At 40.3% G+C, this 12,246-nt stretch overlaps 1 protein-coding gene across 1 annotated transcript in view; it reads right to left on the bottom strand.

Moving 5' to 3' along the window:
* Positions 1-2,760: 2,760 nt before the first annotated feature.
* MUC13 (mucin 13, cell surface associated) overlaps positions 2,761-12,246 on the bottom strand; it is a 33,883-nt gene continuing 24,397 nt past the window's right edge. The window contains exons 8-12 of the mRNA XM_054574928.1: positions 10,993-11,118; positions 10,526-10,655; positions 9,790-9,827; positions 8,123-8,204; positions 2,761-2,959 (exon numbers count right to left, since the gene is read on the bottom strand). Coding sequence (XP_054430903.1) covers positions 2,761-2,959; positions 8,123-8,204; positions 9,790-9,827; positions 10,526-10,655; positions 10,993-11,118 — 575 coding nt within the window. The remainder of the gene's footprint in view (positions 2,960-8,122; positions 8,205-9,789; positions 9,828-10,525; positions 10,656-10,992; positions 11,119-12,246) is intronic.

The raw sequence follows: 12,246 nt of genomic DNA, 5'->3' as shown, positions 1-12,246 counted from the left end.
TTGTCCTAGGCTCTGAGTCTTGGGTAGGGGATGAATGAGAGGAAATGCCCATTTGCTCATGGAGGAGGGGAATCTGGGAACAAAGGTGTGTCCTGTGTACTTTCTCCTTTACTCATCCTCCCAGTCCAGCTTCCTCCTGCCTCTGTTTCTCCTGCCCTGGTCACATTTTCTCTCCCTGTCTCCCCTACTGACTGGCATTTCAAAAACTCTAGACTGTACCCCATGATGGCCATTTCTAGTTCAAGCCTTCTAATTCACAAAAAGGTCCTGTATCCCATCGGTCCTCCTGAAAAAACAGAGAAACATGTCTTTTTTCTTTCTTCTTGGCGTGAGGCCAGGTCGCAAGTACCTGGCTCTTCAACAGCAATGAAATCCCTACAGCCGAGGGACAGAAGAAGAACCTTAGAAGATGGCACCTCTTCCCATCCCCTGGGATAGCCACAGCTGATGTGCAAGAGTCTCCCAAGATTAGGTTACTTATCTGAAGGCTATCAATTCAAGAACAACCTTTTCCCAGGAGAAAACAAACTTCAGGAACTATCCCCTAGATTAGAAATGGTTATTGTTGCTCACCAGAAAAACAAAACAAAACAAAACAAAAAACCCCTAATCATTGTACTAATTGGAGAAAATCAATTGTCTTATAACTGCGAATAGCATCTAAATGCCTTTAATTTCATAAGTACTTAGCAAACAAGCTGTAGTCTTTGCAAACATTCACAACTTCCATTCAGAGAGGGAAGATGTCAGATGAAAGAAAAATAGCAAAGGCCACATCATCACTGTTGCTCACTCCTCCATCAGTCTCTTAGTCAAAATACAGGCTCATATGCTGGGTTGAGGGCCATGGATGGTTCCATATTCTTACTATTCTAGACGAAAAAGAGAGAAAGGGGGAAGGAAAAGAAAAACTCTTAGAAAACAAGGATTCCAACAGAAACACATGAGAAAATTTAGATTCATAAATTATTAACATTATTTTATTTAACATTATTTGAATAGCATTCTTAAATTAGAACCAGTCATTGTGCTAGATTTTTGTCCTATGAGATAGGAGTCATTTTGTCCATTTCATAGATAAGAAAAAAAAGCCAGAAAAGTCAAATAACTTGTCTGAGATCACACAGCTCATAACAGGAAGGGCAAGGCTTTGAACCAAAGTCTGTCTGACTCTAAATCTCACACCTACTCTACCACTAAAGGGATCTCTTGCAGGGGTGTCCAACTCGCAGCTCATGGGCCACAATCATGTGGCTCAGGATGGCTATGAATGTGGCCCAACACAAAATTATAAATTTACTTAAAACTTTTTTTTTGCTCATCAGTTTTCATTAGTGTTCTGTGTATTTAATGTGTGGTCCAAGACAACTCTTCTTCTTCCACTGTGGCCCAGGGACACCAAAAGGTTGGATACCCCTGCTAGAAGTTATACTCAAAGTAAGGGCTCCATGGATAAGGAGGGAAGGAGGTTTTTAATGAGTTTGGCGGTTAAGGTTCACCTTAGGTGGGGCTGACAGGTTCTCCCACAGGACATGCATTCATGGCTATTGCTGGCTAGACCCTACATGTGATCCAATGTGGTACATATTGTGCAAGTCACCCCTTTGTACACACATGAATCATTTAGACTTCCTTGACTAAAGGAAAGTTTATATGCAACATAACCATAAGATTTTAAAATGAAGATAGGTCAAGTTTTCCGAAAGTTCAAAGTGTGTTAAGATCCTTAAAGGGCAGTGTGCTCACCTGGGAAGCCTGCAGAGATGAAGTGTGTACACAGAGACCTCGGAGCCTGCACCGGCCCTCCTCAGTCCCTTCCACCAGCCTCTGTGTCCCCCTGTTCCTTTATCCTCTTTATTTTCTACTCTTCTGGGTGTGCCTCACTCTTACCTTTCCTTCTTTCCCTTTCTCCCTTTTTCTTTCCTTTTTATTTTTTAAAAATTGGTTTTCTCCTTGCTTTCTTTTTCTTGATTCCTCTCTGGCCCCCTGTCTCCTCTTCCGTCACCATCTCTCTTTCCATCCATCTCAGTTCCCTTGTCACTCTCCCCATGAGAGTCACCTCTTACAGGCTTCCTCCTTTCAGCATTTCCTCTGGGTCAATTGCACTGAGCAATGCCAGCTACAATTATCCAATACAAATATAATGAGTACAACCTATTCTCCTTGACAGTCCTTTCATGGGATATAAACAGTCACCAGCCTAGTTTCCCTTGCCCCTTTAGTAACTGATCAGGTGCCTTAACGTGGGGTGGGGGAAGAAAAGGAGAAGACTTGCATGGGCTGCTGGAAAGGGTCCACAGAGCTGTCTTCACACACATCAATCCTCCTCAGGCCTGACCTACATCCTAGTTACACAGCCTGGGGATTGTAACTCAACTCAACACAACCATTGGAGTCATAGCCATAAGAGCTTGTATTTACAAGGGACCTTACAGGAATCTAAAATAAGCTGCTGCTTGTCTTTTTTTTTTTAAACAACTAAGGACATAGCTGGCTAAGGAATTAAGTGATATAGCAAAAATCACATAGATGGTCAGTGTTAGGGACCAAGTGGCGGCTATTTACAATAGCAGAGAGCTTCTTCTGCTCTTTCTCTTTTGATAGAAACAAACAAACACACAAAACAAAAACAAAACAACAACAACAACACAAAAAAACTTGCAAGGCAGCCAGGACTTGGTGAAGATACAATAGCCAGGTCCCTACTCTACCTTGGGGCATTTCACTCAAAAAAAGCCAAACAGAAGCCCACTGACTTACCTAATAGTCAGGGCGGGGTATGCTTCTAGGATTTGCGTAGGGATTCTGCATCCCACCATCTCTGGGGACTGTGGATGTGATTTTAGGGAAGATGCTCCTTTGTGCTGGAGAGCTGAAGCCTGTTGTTTGCTGCAGTCTCAGATTCTGAAAGTCATTCTCAATCAAGTTCTGTTCTTCAATGTCTTTTGTTTTCTTTGATCTGCAATTAGTAACAGGGATTAGGATGTGAAAATGGCAGGTGGTTTCTGAAAGCAAATGTTAATACTCTTTTCAAAAAATGCTTTAAAATTTGGGAATATTTTCAAATTTACACGTGAGTTACCAAAAAAATATTACACAGAGTTCTTATACATCATTGCCTGGGTTCTCCAATTCTGAACCACTTAAGAATAAGTTGCAGGCCTGATGACCTATTACCTATAATATCTCATTACTTCATTCAGCATAGATTCCCCAAGTTTAAAGACAGTCTCTTCATAAGCTTTGTGTAACCACCAAAACCAGAAGGCTAATGTTGATCAAATATTACCATGTAATTCCACCAGTCCATGTAAATTTTGCTAATGATGTTAGTATGCCTGAGTGTGCTTTTGAATTATTTATGGAAATAAAAATAGGAGTCAAAGAGAAAAGGTGATTTGTGATATAATTTCACATTCAAGGAAAGTCAATGTCTATAGAAGTACCTCAGTGAATGAAACAAATTTAAGACATAAAAGTGTTTTTTTTGTGGCCTTTATTATATTGAAGTATGTCCCCTTTATTCCCACTTTGCAGAATGTTTTTATCATAAATGGATGCTGAACTGTATCAAATGTTTTTTCCACATCTATTGATATTATCATGTGATTTTTTGTCTTTGCTTTTGTTTATGTGATGTATTACGTTTATTGATTTGTGAATATTGAACCATCCTTTCATCTCTGGGATGAATCCCACTTGATCATGGTGGATGATCTTTTTAATGTGTTGCTGGATGAGATTTGCCAATATTTTGTCAAGGATTTTAGTGTCTGTGTTCACCAGTGATATTGGTCTGTCGTTTTCTTTCTTGGTTGTGTCTGTATCTGCTTTTGGGATTAGGGTAATGCTGGCTTCATAAAAAGAGTTTGGGAGCCTTCCTTCTTCTTGGATTTTTTGGAATAGTCTGAGAAGGACAGGGGTTAGCTCTTTCTTAAATGTTTTGTAAAATTCTACGATGAAATCGTCTAATCCAGGATTTTTGTGTGCCGGGAGTTATTTGATGACTGCTTCAATTTCCTCAGCTGTTATCAGTCTGTTCAGGCTTTCTGCTTCTTCTTCATTCAGTGTGGGAAGGTTATATTTTTTCTAGAAATTTGTCCATTTCATTGAGGTTTTTAAATTTCTTGGCATATAATTGTTCATAGTAATTTCCTATAATCCTTTGTATTTCCGTGGTATCAGTTGTTATTCCTCCTCTTTCCTTTGATATTATTTATTTGGGTCCTCTCCCTCTTTTTTCTTGATGAGTCTGCTGAAAGGCTTGTCAATTTTGTTTCTTTTCAAAGAACAAGCTCCTGGATTTGTTGATCCTTTGAATTGTTCTTTTAGTTTCTAGATCATTCAATTCTGCTCTGATCTTGATTATTTCCTTCCTTCTACTTGTTCTGAGCTTTGTTTGTTGTTGTTTCTCCAGTTCTCAAAGATGTAGGGTTAGGTCATTTATTTGAAATGTTTCTGTCTTTTTTAGGTAGGCCTGTATTGCTATGAACTTCCCTCTCAGGACTGCCTTTGGTGTGTACCATAGGTTTTGGACTACTGTGTGTTTATTTTCGTTTGTTTCCAAAAACTTTTGATTTATTCTTTGAACTCATTATTGACTCAGTCATTGTTTAATAGCATGCTATTCAGTCTCCATGAGTTTGGATGTTTTTGAGTTTTTTCCTTGAGGTTGGTGTCCAGTTTCAAGCCATTGTGATTCAAGAAAATGCTTGTTATAATTTCAATTTTCTTAAATTTTTTGAGGCTTGCTTCATGTCCTATCATGTGGTCTATCTTTCAAAAAAACGTGTATTTTGCTTCTTTGGGATGAAAGTTTCTATATATGTCAGTTAAGTCCATTTGATCTAATGCATCATTCAGTTCCACAGTATCCTTGTTGATGTTTTGTTTGGAGGATCTATCCATTGTTGACAGTGGGGTGTTAAAATCCCCTACTATCAGTGTGTTGCTGTTTATATCTTCCTTGAAGTTGTCCAAGATTTTCCTTATGTGTTTGGGTGCTCCTATGTTGGGTGCATATAGGTTTACAATGTTTATGTCTTCTTGATGGATTCTCCTTTGAGTATTATGAAGTGTCCTTCTGGGTCTCTTTTTATGGCTTTTGTTTTGAAATCTATCTTGTCTGATATAAGTAATGCTTCCCCTTGCTTTTTTTTCCCTCCCTGTCCATTTGCTTGGAATATTTTTTCTATCCCTTTACTGTCAGTCTGTGTAGGTCCTTTGTTCTGAGGTGGGTCTCTTGTAGGCATCATATGTGTGAGTCATGTTTTCTTATCCATTCAGCTACCTTGTGTCTTTTGATTGGAACATTTAGTCCATTTACATTTAAAGTTATTATTGATAGGTACTCACTCACTTTTTTCTCTTTGTACCTATGTTCCTTTCTTTCTCACTCTTTTTCTTCATCTTCTTAAAACAGGCCCTTTAGCATATCTTGCAGTGCTGGTTTGGTGGAGGTGTATTCTTTTAGCCTTCTTTTGTCTGGGAAACTCCTTATTTTGCCTTCCAGTTTAATTGAGAGCCTTGCTCGTTAGAGCAGTCTTGGTTGTAGACCTTTGCTTTTCATTCCTTAGAATATTTCTTGCCATTCCCTTCTGGCCTGTAATGTTTCTGTCAAGAAGTCAGCTGCTAGCCCTACCAGGGCTTCCTTGTATGTTACTATCTGTTTCTCCCTTGCTGCCTTTAGGATTCTCTGTCTTTGATATTTGCGTTTTAATTATGATGTGTCTTGGAGTGGGCCTCCTTGGGCTCCTCTTGAATGGGACCTGCAGTGCTTCCTGGACTTGTGTCACTTTTTCTCTCCTCAAGTTAGGGGAGTTTTCCATCATTACTTTTTCAAACAGGTTCTCTATCCCTTCCTCCTCTTCTTCTCCTTCTGGTATCCCTACTATGCGGAATTACGTTTCAGGTTGTGCTGCATTTCCCTCAATGCCTCTTCATTCTTTTTAAGTCTTTTTTCATTTTCTTGCACTTTCTGGGAGCTTTTTTCTACCCTGTCCTCCAGCTCACTGATTCTATCCTCTGCTTCATCTAGCCTGCTTTTGATTCCTTCTACTGTGTTGTTCAATTCAGAAATTGTATTCTTCATTTCCTCTTGTCTCTTATTGATATTTCTATGTCCTTTTTCATGGTGATATAGTTTGCAATAAGTTCCTTGTAGTGTCCCTTGTAGTTTTTGGTAATTCCCTCTGAGCTCACTGAGTTCATTGAGCTCACTTAGAACCATTGTTTTGAACCCAATATCTGATAGTTTACTCGCCTCTAGTTTGTTTAGTTCTCTTTCTGGAGATTCCTTCTTTCCCTTCAACTGCAGGGTGTTTCTTTGTCTTCCCATTATTTGTGAGACATGTCCTTTTTGCTTCTGCTTCTTCAATTGATCTGTCTTGATTTCCTGACTTTGTGGTGTGAACTTCTATGGTAGGAGACTACTGTTTTTTCTTCTGGACCTGCCTGTGGATGTCAGATGTTGACCTTGTCTGACCTTAGGCAGTGTGTTTGAGACTTCCAGGAATCTACCATCTGTAGGTGTCTCCTTCAGTTGTAAACATAGTCACTCTACACTCAGCAGTCCTCAAGGTATAAAAGTCTTAATACCTTTCACTATTGGCCTCTCGAGGATAAGCGCTCAAAGTCAAATGAAAGTTCTTGCAGATGAGGGAGGCACATGCTCCCACTAACTCTGATCATGACCCTATTCTTCCTTCTGTCACACAGACCATGGCCCGCTCCTGCAGTGCCCTAGGGTATAGGAGTGGCATGTGGGGCGGGCTACATCCACGATGCCCACAGGGCCCTCATGGGGTGAGAGTCACATACCCTCAGTCACACTGAGAATGTGGTAAAGAAAGAACTATTCACCCTGGACCTTCATGGCCAGCCTAGCCAAAAACAGAGTTCTTGTCCTTTGACAACACTCCTGCCTAAGATGCCTGAGGAGAGGCTTCCTTCCTTTCCAAATGGGCAAGAAATAACTCTTGGGGTGTGTTCCCAAGAACCATGAATCTGAGGTCAAGCTCAGAGCAAAGAGAGCTCTGTGGCAGGAAGGAGGAGGTGAGAGGCATGGTTGTCCCAGGGTCACAAGTTTCTGCAGCAGCCTTTGACCCAGGATGGAGAGACAATCCTCCCAAGAAAGGAGGAACAGCATTGCTTCATAATTGGAAGGGTCTGGCCCTCTCCCTGGGAAAGGGAAAGACACATTTCCTGTTCCCAGCTTCCTGTCTTTATAACGGTCCATGGGGTAGAGTTACTAGCTTACTAAAATTTTTAAAAGAGGTAGAAGCAAAATATTTTAGGAACCTAAAATCTATTTATCCTCTCACATTATAGTGCAAAAATACATATTTGCAAAAATATAAGATACAAACTAAATGTTATTTTTATAAAGTAACTTGTTTTTTTAATCAAACTGGATCCCCACTTGGCACATTTAGAATGGAATACATAATAGTATTCTCTCTCCCTGTTAATGAAGGGTACTTTAGGATATCTAAATATCTGTTGAATAAATTAATGGACCCTACTTCAGCTCTTAATTAAGACATCTAGCTGAGAAATGGCCATGCAGAGAAAATGTTTCTACTTAAATAAAACCAAAGGTGCTCCAACTGAGGCTGATTTTTGATCATTTGAAGCAAGATTCTGGGGAAGGGGACTGATATTATGAAGATGACATTTGACAACATCAATGGAGTTAAATACTGTTAATGAAGAGTTTTTATGACATAAGAAAATGATTGCTATGCCACATTATAGTGTTAAGCAAAAATAACCTAAACAATTTTTTAAAACAAAAAGGATACAAAATTATGTATATAATATCCTTTAAAAAGATAGAGAAAAACCTGGAAGGATATATTTCAAAATGTTAGTTGCCTCAGAGAGGTAGGTTGGTTGGGTGATTCTTCTTTCTGCTCCTTTACACATTTCTCTCTTTTCCAGACTTTTATTCAGTGATCATGTAGAGCTTATATAATGAGAAGGTAAGACAAAAACTCAGTGGTTTTCGAGAAGCCTCATCTTACTTCCTTTCTCTTGCCTGGGAAAGACTGCGTGTGTTTGGGAACCAGAGTGTCCTGCCAGTGGCGCTGAGCCCCAGGACAGGGACATTTCCAGACCATACCTCATGAAGATCACTGCAATCACCATGCCAAGAATGAGGATGCCTGCAATGGTGCCCACGACAGTGAGGATTAGCTGAAAGTCTGAAAGAGAGCAGAGAAGAGTAGGCACGGTATCCACGAGCAGGCCCCCACTGACTGTCTTCTGCACAGATACATGTATACCTATGGGCTCCTGGTTGTGAAGACCAATGGCTCTCATCTCTGACCCCTCCAGGGCCAGGTGGGATGGGTGGCTCAACTCCTTAAACCCTCCCTCCCCACCTCCAAACCCTAACTCTGTCTTCAGAACCCAATCAGAAGAGGCAGCCTTGCCAGATAAAAGGCCACACATGCAAAGGAGGCCATGGTGACAGAGCTTTCCTGGGCTTCGTGGGGACTGGGATCACAACCCAGGACCACACTCTCTCCTGAGCTCTGTTGCCTTTGCCTGCCCACCGCCCCTGACCTGGAAGATAAGCTGGAGGAACTTTAATTGCCACTAATGGCAGAGCTGGGTGATGGCTGACAGCATCGGTGAGGGAAGAGCCTGGAGGTTCATTACCACCCATCCTCCTTCTCTGGCTCTGCTGTCTAGGACTAGTGAGAGCTTGAAATATGGCTATGAAATAGCCTGTAAGTGTAACAGACACAGTGGATTTAAAACACATTTGAAAAAACTGTAAAAGATATTATGAATAATTCTTATATTGATTACATATTAAAGTGATAATAGTTTTGATATGTTGAGTGAAGTAAAATGTTATTAAAATCAATTTCACCTGTTTCTTTTTACATTTACAAATTTACTTAGACTTTTAGATTTTGAAATTAAATATGAAGCTTACATTATATTTCTATTAGATAGTGCTACTTTAGACAATTTGTCTCTCTGCGACATGACTGTCCTGTGTGCCACCTCCAGCAAGGATCTGTGGGGCCATGGGCCTGAAGTCTGGAAAATACCTCAAAGGTCATCCAGTCCAAACCTCTCATTTTATCAGTGTGGGCGCTAAAAGCCCAGAAAGAAGAAATGATTTAGCAAACCCAGCCTCGCCACAAAATACAGTAGAAATTGAGAGCATTTCTCATCACTAACTTTGGGGCTGGCTGGGAGACCAACAGTAATATTTCCTTCATCTTGGAGCACTGGTCTTTTGTTCATTAGGTTAAATTTTAAATATAAAATAATTTAAAATATAAAGTTAGCATTGTCCCAATCTGGTGGGTGTGGGGCATGGGAGAAAATAAAGCAATTGAATTTGCAACAATATATATCAAACTACTAAATAACTCTGAAACAAAGAGATTTGAATATTTGAATGTCTAATTTCTAGTTCTGCTCTCCCATGACCACAAACCTTTTCAAAACATACGAGTCTTTTATCCTTTCTAGTAGCAGAAAATGCATATTTAACCTAATATAGATAATGAACAGAACATTCGGAAGCCCTGGGCTGACTGGGCACTTGTCTAAGGTGCCAGCCCACCTGTTGGGCTGAGTTCTGTGAATTCCTATAACAAGGGTACTTCTGCCTGTGACCCAGGTGCAGGACCCAGAAGACAAACTGAAGGCAGATTTCCTCCCTCTTCATAAAGGGAACCAGAGACTTCAGGGGACCAAATTAAATTCTGAGTGTGATTAATATTTTTCACATGTTTAACAACAAAGCAAGACTCTTATACTCACTGTCTTCACAGTTGACTCCTTGGTAACCAAATGCACACCTGAAATACAATGCATAATAGGAAACCATGGTAAAGAGCATATGGGAGCATGTCAGAGTTCCCACCTAACCTCCACGCCTTCCTTTCCATATTTCTTTCATTCTCTCCTCCCTTGTGCCTTCTCCTCTTTCTCTTTTCTTCCTTCCAGTCCCATTCTCCAGGTCAACATCTTTCATGAAGCTCTAGAAGGTCAAGGGTGGGGGTGGTGGTTACACAATCCCATATGGTCTTTTTTTCTCCTGATCGAACACTCCATCTCCTGAGCTCCAGGAATACTCAGCACTTCAGGCAAAGCTGAACCCCAGAGACATGGAGCATAGTGGGACCCTCTCAGCCTGCAAGGCCACGTGGCTCTGCCACTTATTTGCTGCCCTGTGAGCTGGGACAAATTATTTATCGTCTCTGAGTTTCTGCCCCTGAAAATGGGGAACTGATACATTTCTGACAGTGTTGTTGTGTGAAAGATGTTATCTAGTGTGATTCCTGGCACATAGAGAATGTACAAAAACTACTGATGATGATGATGCTGGCAATGATGATGCTGACGACAGTGGTGATGATGCTCTGTACATACTAACTTCTGCCAGAATGCCAGGTTCCTGACCATAAGGCCATGTTGCCAGCTCTATCCTTTCTATCCTTAACCCCATACATAAGTTCCAGCTATAGCAAGATAAAAAAGGAATGATTTCTCTTACGCTTGACATTTCCCGCCATCATCCTTCTTGTAGCCCGCCAGGCACACGCAATCAGAATTCCCATCGTCCTTCACCAGGCATTGCATATTGTGTTTTGCATCGCAGGCAGGAGGACACTCTGGACTTAACGCTTAAAAACAAAGTGGTTTCTGGGTAATTTTCAGAAACAACCTCTTCAGCCCAAAATGATATGTCACAGAATACAATTTTTTTCTCATGCTTTTTTCTAAGTAAAATGAGGGTCTCATTGGCTGTGCATGTTATGCCCCCTGCGAATGCTCATGGGCTATCTCACCGGCCCGTGGCCAAGGCAACACTCCATGTCCATGTGTCTAAAGCCAAAATTCATATCCCTCAGAATCTGAAAGGCACATGGACTCTTGAGCAATAAAATGTTTATTCTGCAAATGTGAAAGGAGAAAGGGTAGGTGTTGTGAAGAACATTTAGAAGCAGGTGGAATACTTACGAACACAAAAAGCAACCTGTGCGTTAGGTCTTCCAAGCCCTGGTTTGCATTTACACTGAATACCATTGCTGCAGTCATCTTGCTCATTTTTTTTTTCACAACCATAATAGTCACACAGATCTTGCGCTGAAGGGTACAAGTAATTCAAAAATATGTTCAGGAAGACGAGTGTGGATAAAGCAACTTTTGAAAGTCCTCCACTCTATTGTTGTTATAATTGCCCTTTAATAGGTTTTAGGATTTAAAAAATGAAAATCTGGGATTCTAAAATCCAACTTCCCAATCCCTTCATCCATGACTATTTCCTTACATTATTCAGTTCAAATTAATTCAATCCAAAGCAGTGCTATTAGGTTCAAGTTCAAGATCTCTTTCGCACCTATCTCTCTGCTGGATTCTACAAAGGACACAGTAGCTATATAACTTTTGGGTCCCATTTTTTTTAGAGTTACACATTTGAGCCCACAGAGAATTGTTGCTTCAAGAAACTCATAATTCAGATTTTTAAGTACAATGGGAATTCAGGGGCTCAAGTAGCTAAAGGTAATATCATGGAGGAGATGGGGATTGGACTATCTTGAAAAATAGGGAAAATTTAAACACTGAAAGGAGAGGCAAAGCCTTTCTAAGCAGAGTAAACAAGGCATGAAAAGAAGGAAAGAATTGTAATAGTGGTGGTGTATCTGGGTGGGGAAAAGGCAGTGTGGTAATGTGGAAGAAAGAGAATTCTTGGCTGTACCATTTATGGGCAATGGGCTCTCTCTGTTTGATCATCTGAGTTTTGGTGGGTCCAAGTTCCCTCAACCTATAAAATGGGGCTAATAATTCTTACATGATTGTTGTGAGCATTGAATGAACTAATGCAAATGCAAGCCCACTGCAGGAGACTCAACAAATAATCATTCATTTGCTCATTCATAGGTATAGCAGGGTTTGAATGCCAGGCTAAGGACAGGGACTTGAATCCTACAAGCCTGGGAATCCATTGGTAGATTTTGAGCAGAAGCATAGCATGAGAAAGTAATCTTTTAAGAATATTAGTTTAGAATAGATAAAGAAGTAGTACATATTTACAATGGAAAATTACTTGGTCATAAAAAGAATAAAAATCTTGCTATCTGTGACAACATGAACAGACCTAGAGGACATAATGCTAAGTGAGATAAGTCAGAAAATGAAAGATAAATACTGTATGATTTTGCATATACCTGGACTCTAAAAAACAAAATAAACAAACAAAACAGCAACAAACTC

The sequence above is a fragment of the Pteronotus mesoamericanus genome, unplaced genomic scaffold, assembly GCF_021234165.1.
Source record: "Pteronotus mesoamericanus isolate MK-2021 breed Mesoamerican mustached bat unplaced genomic scaffold, CSHL_Meso_final contig_27, whole genome shotgun sequence".
NCBI lineage: Eukaryota > Metazoa > Chordata > Mammalia > Chiroptera > Mormoopidae > Pteronotus > Pteronotus mesoamericanus.
Note: the sequence above shows the minus strand (reverse complement) of the source record. Positions and strands in the feature narration are given on the sequence as shown.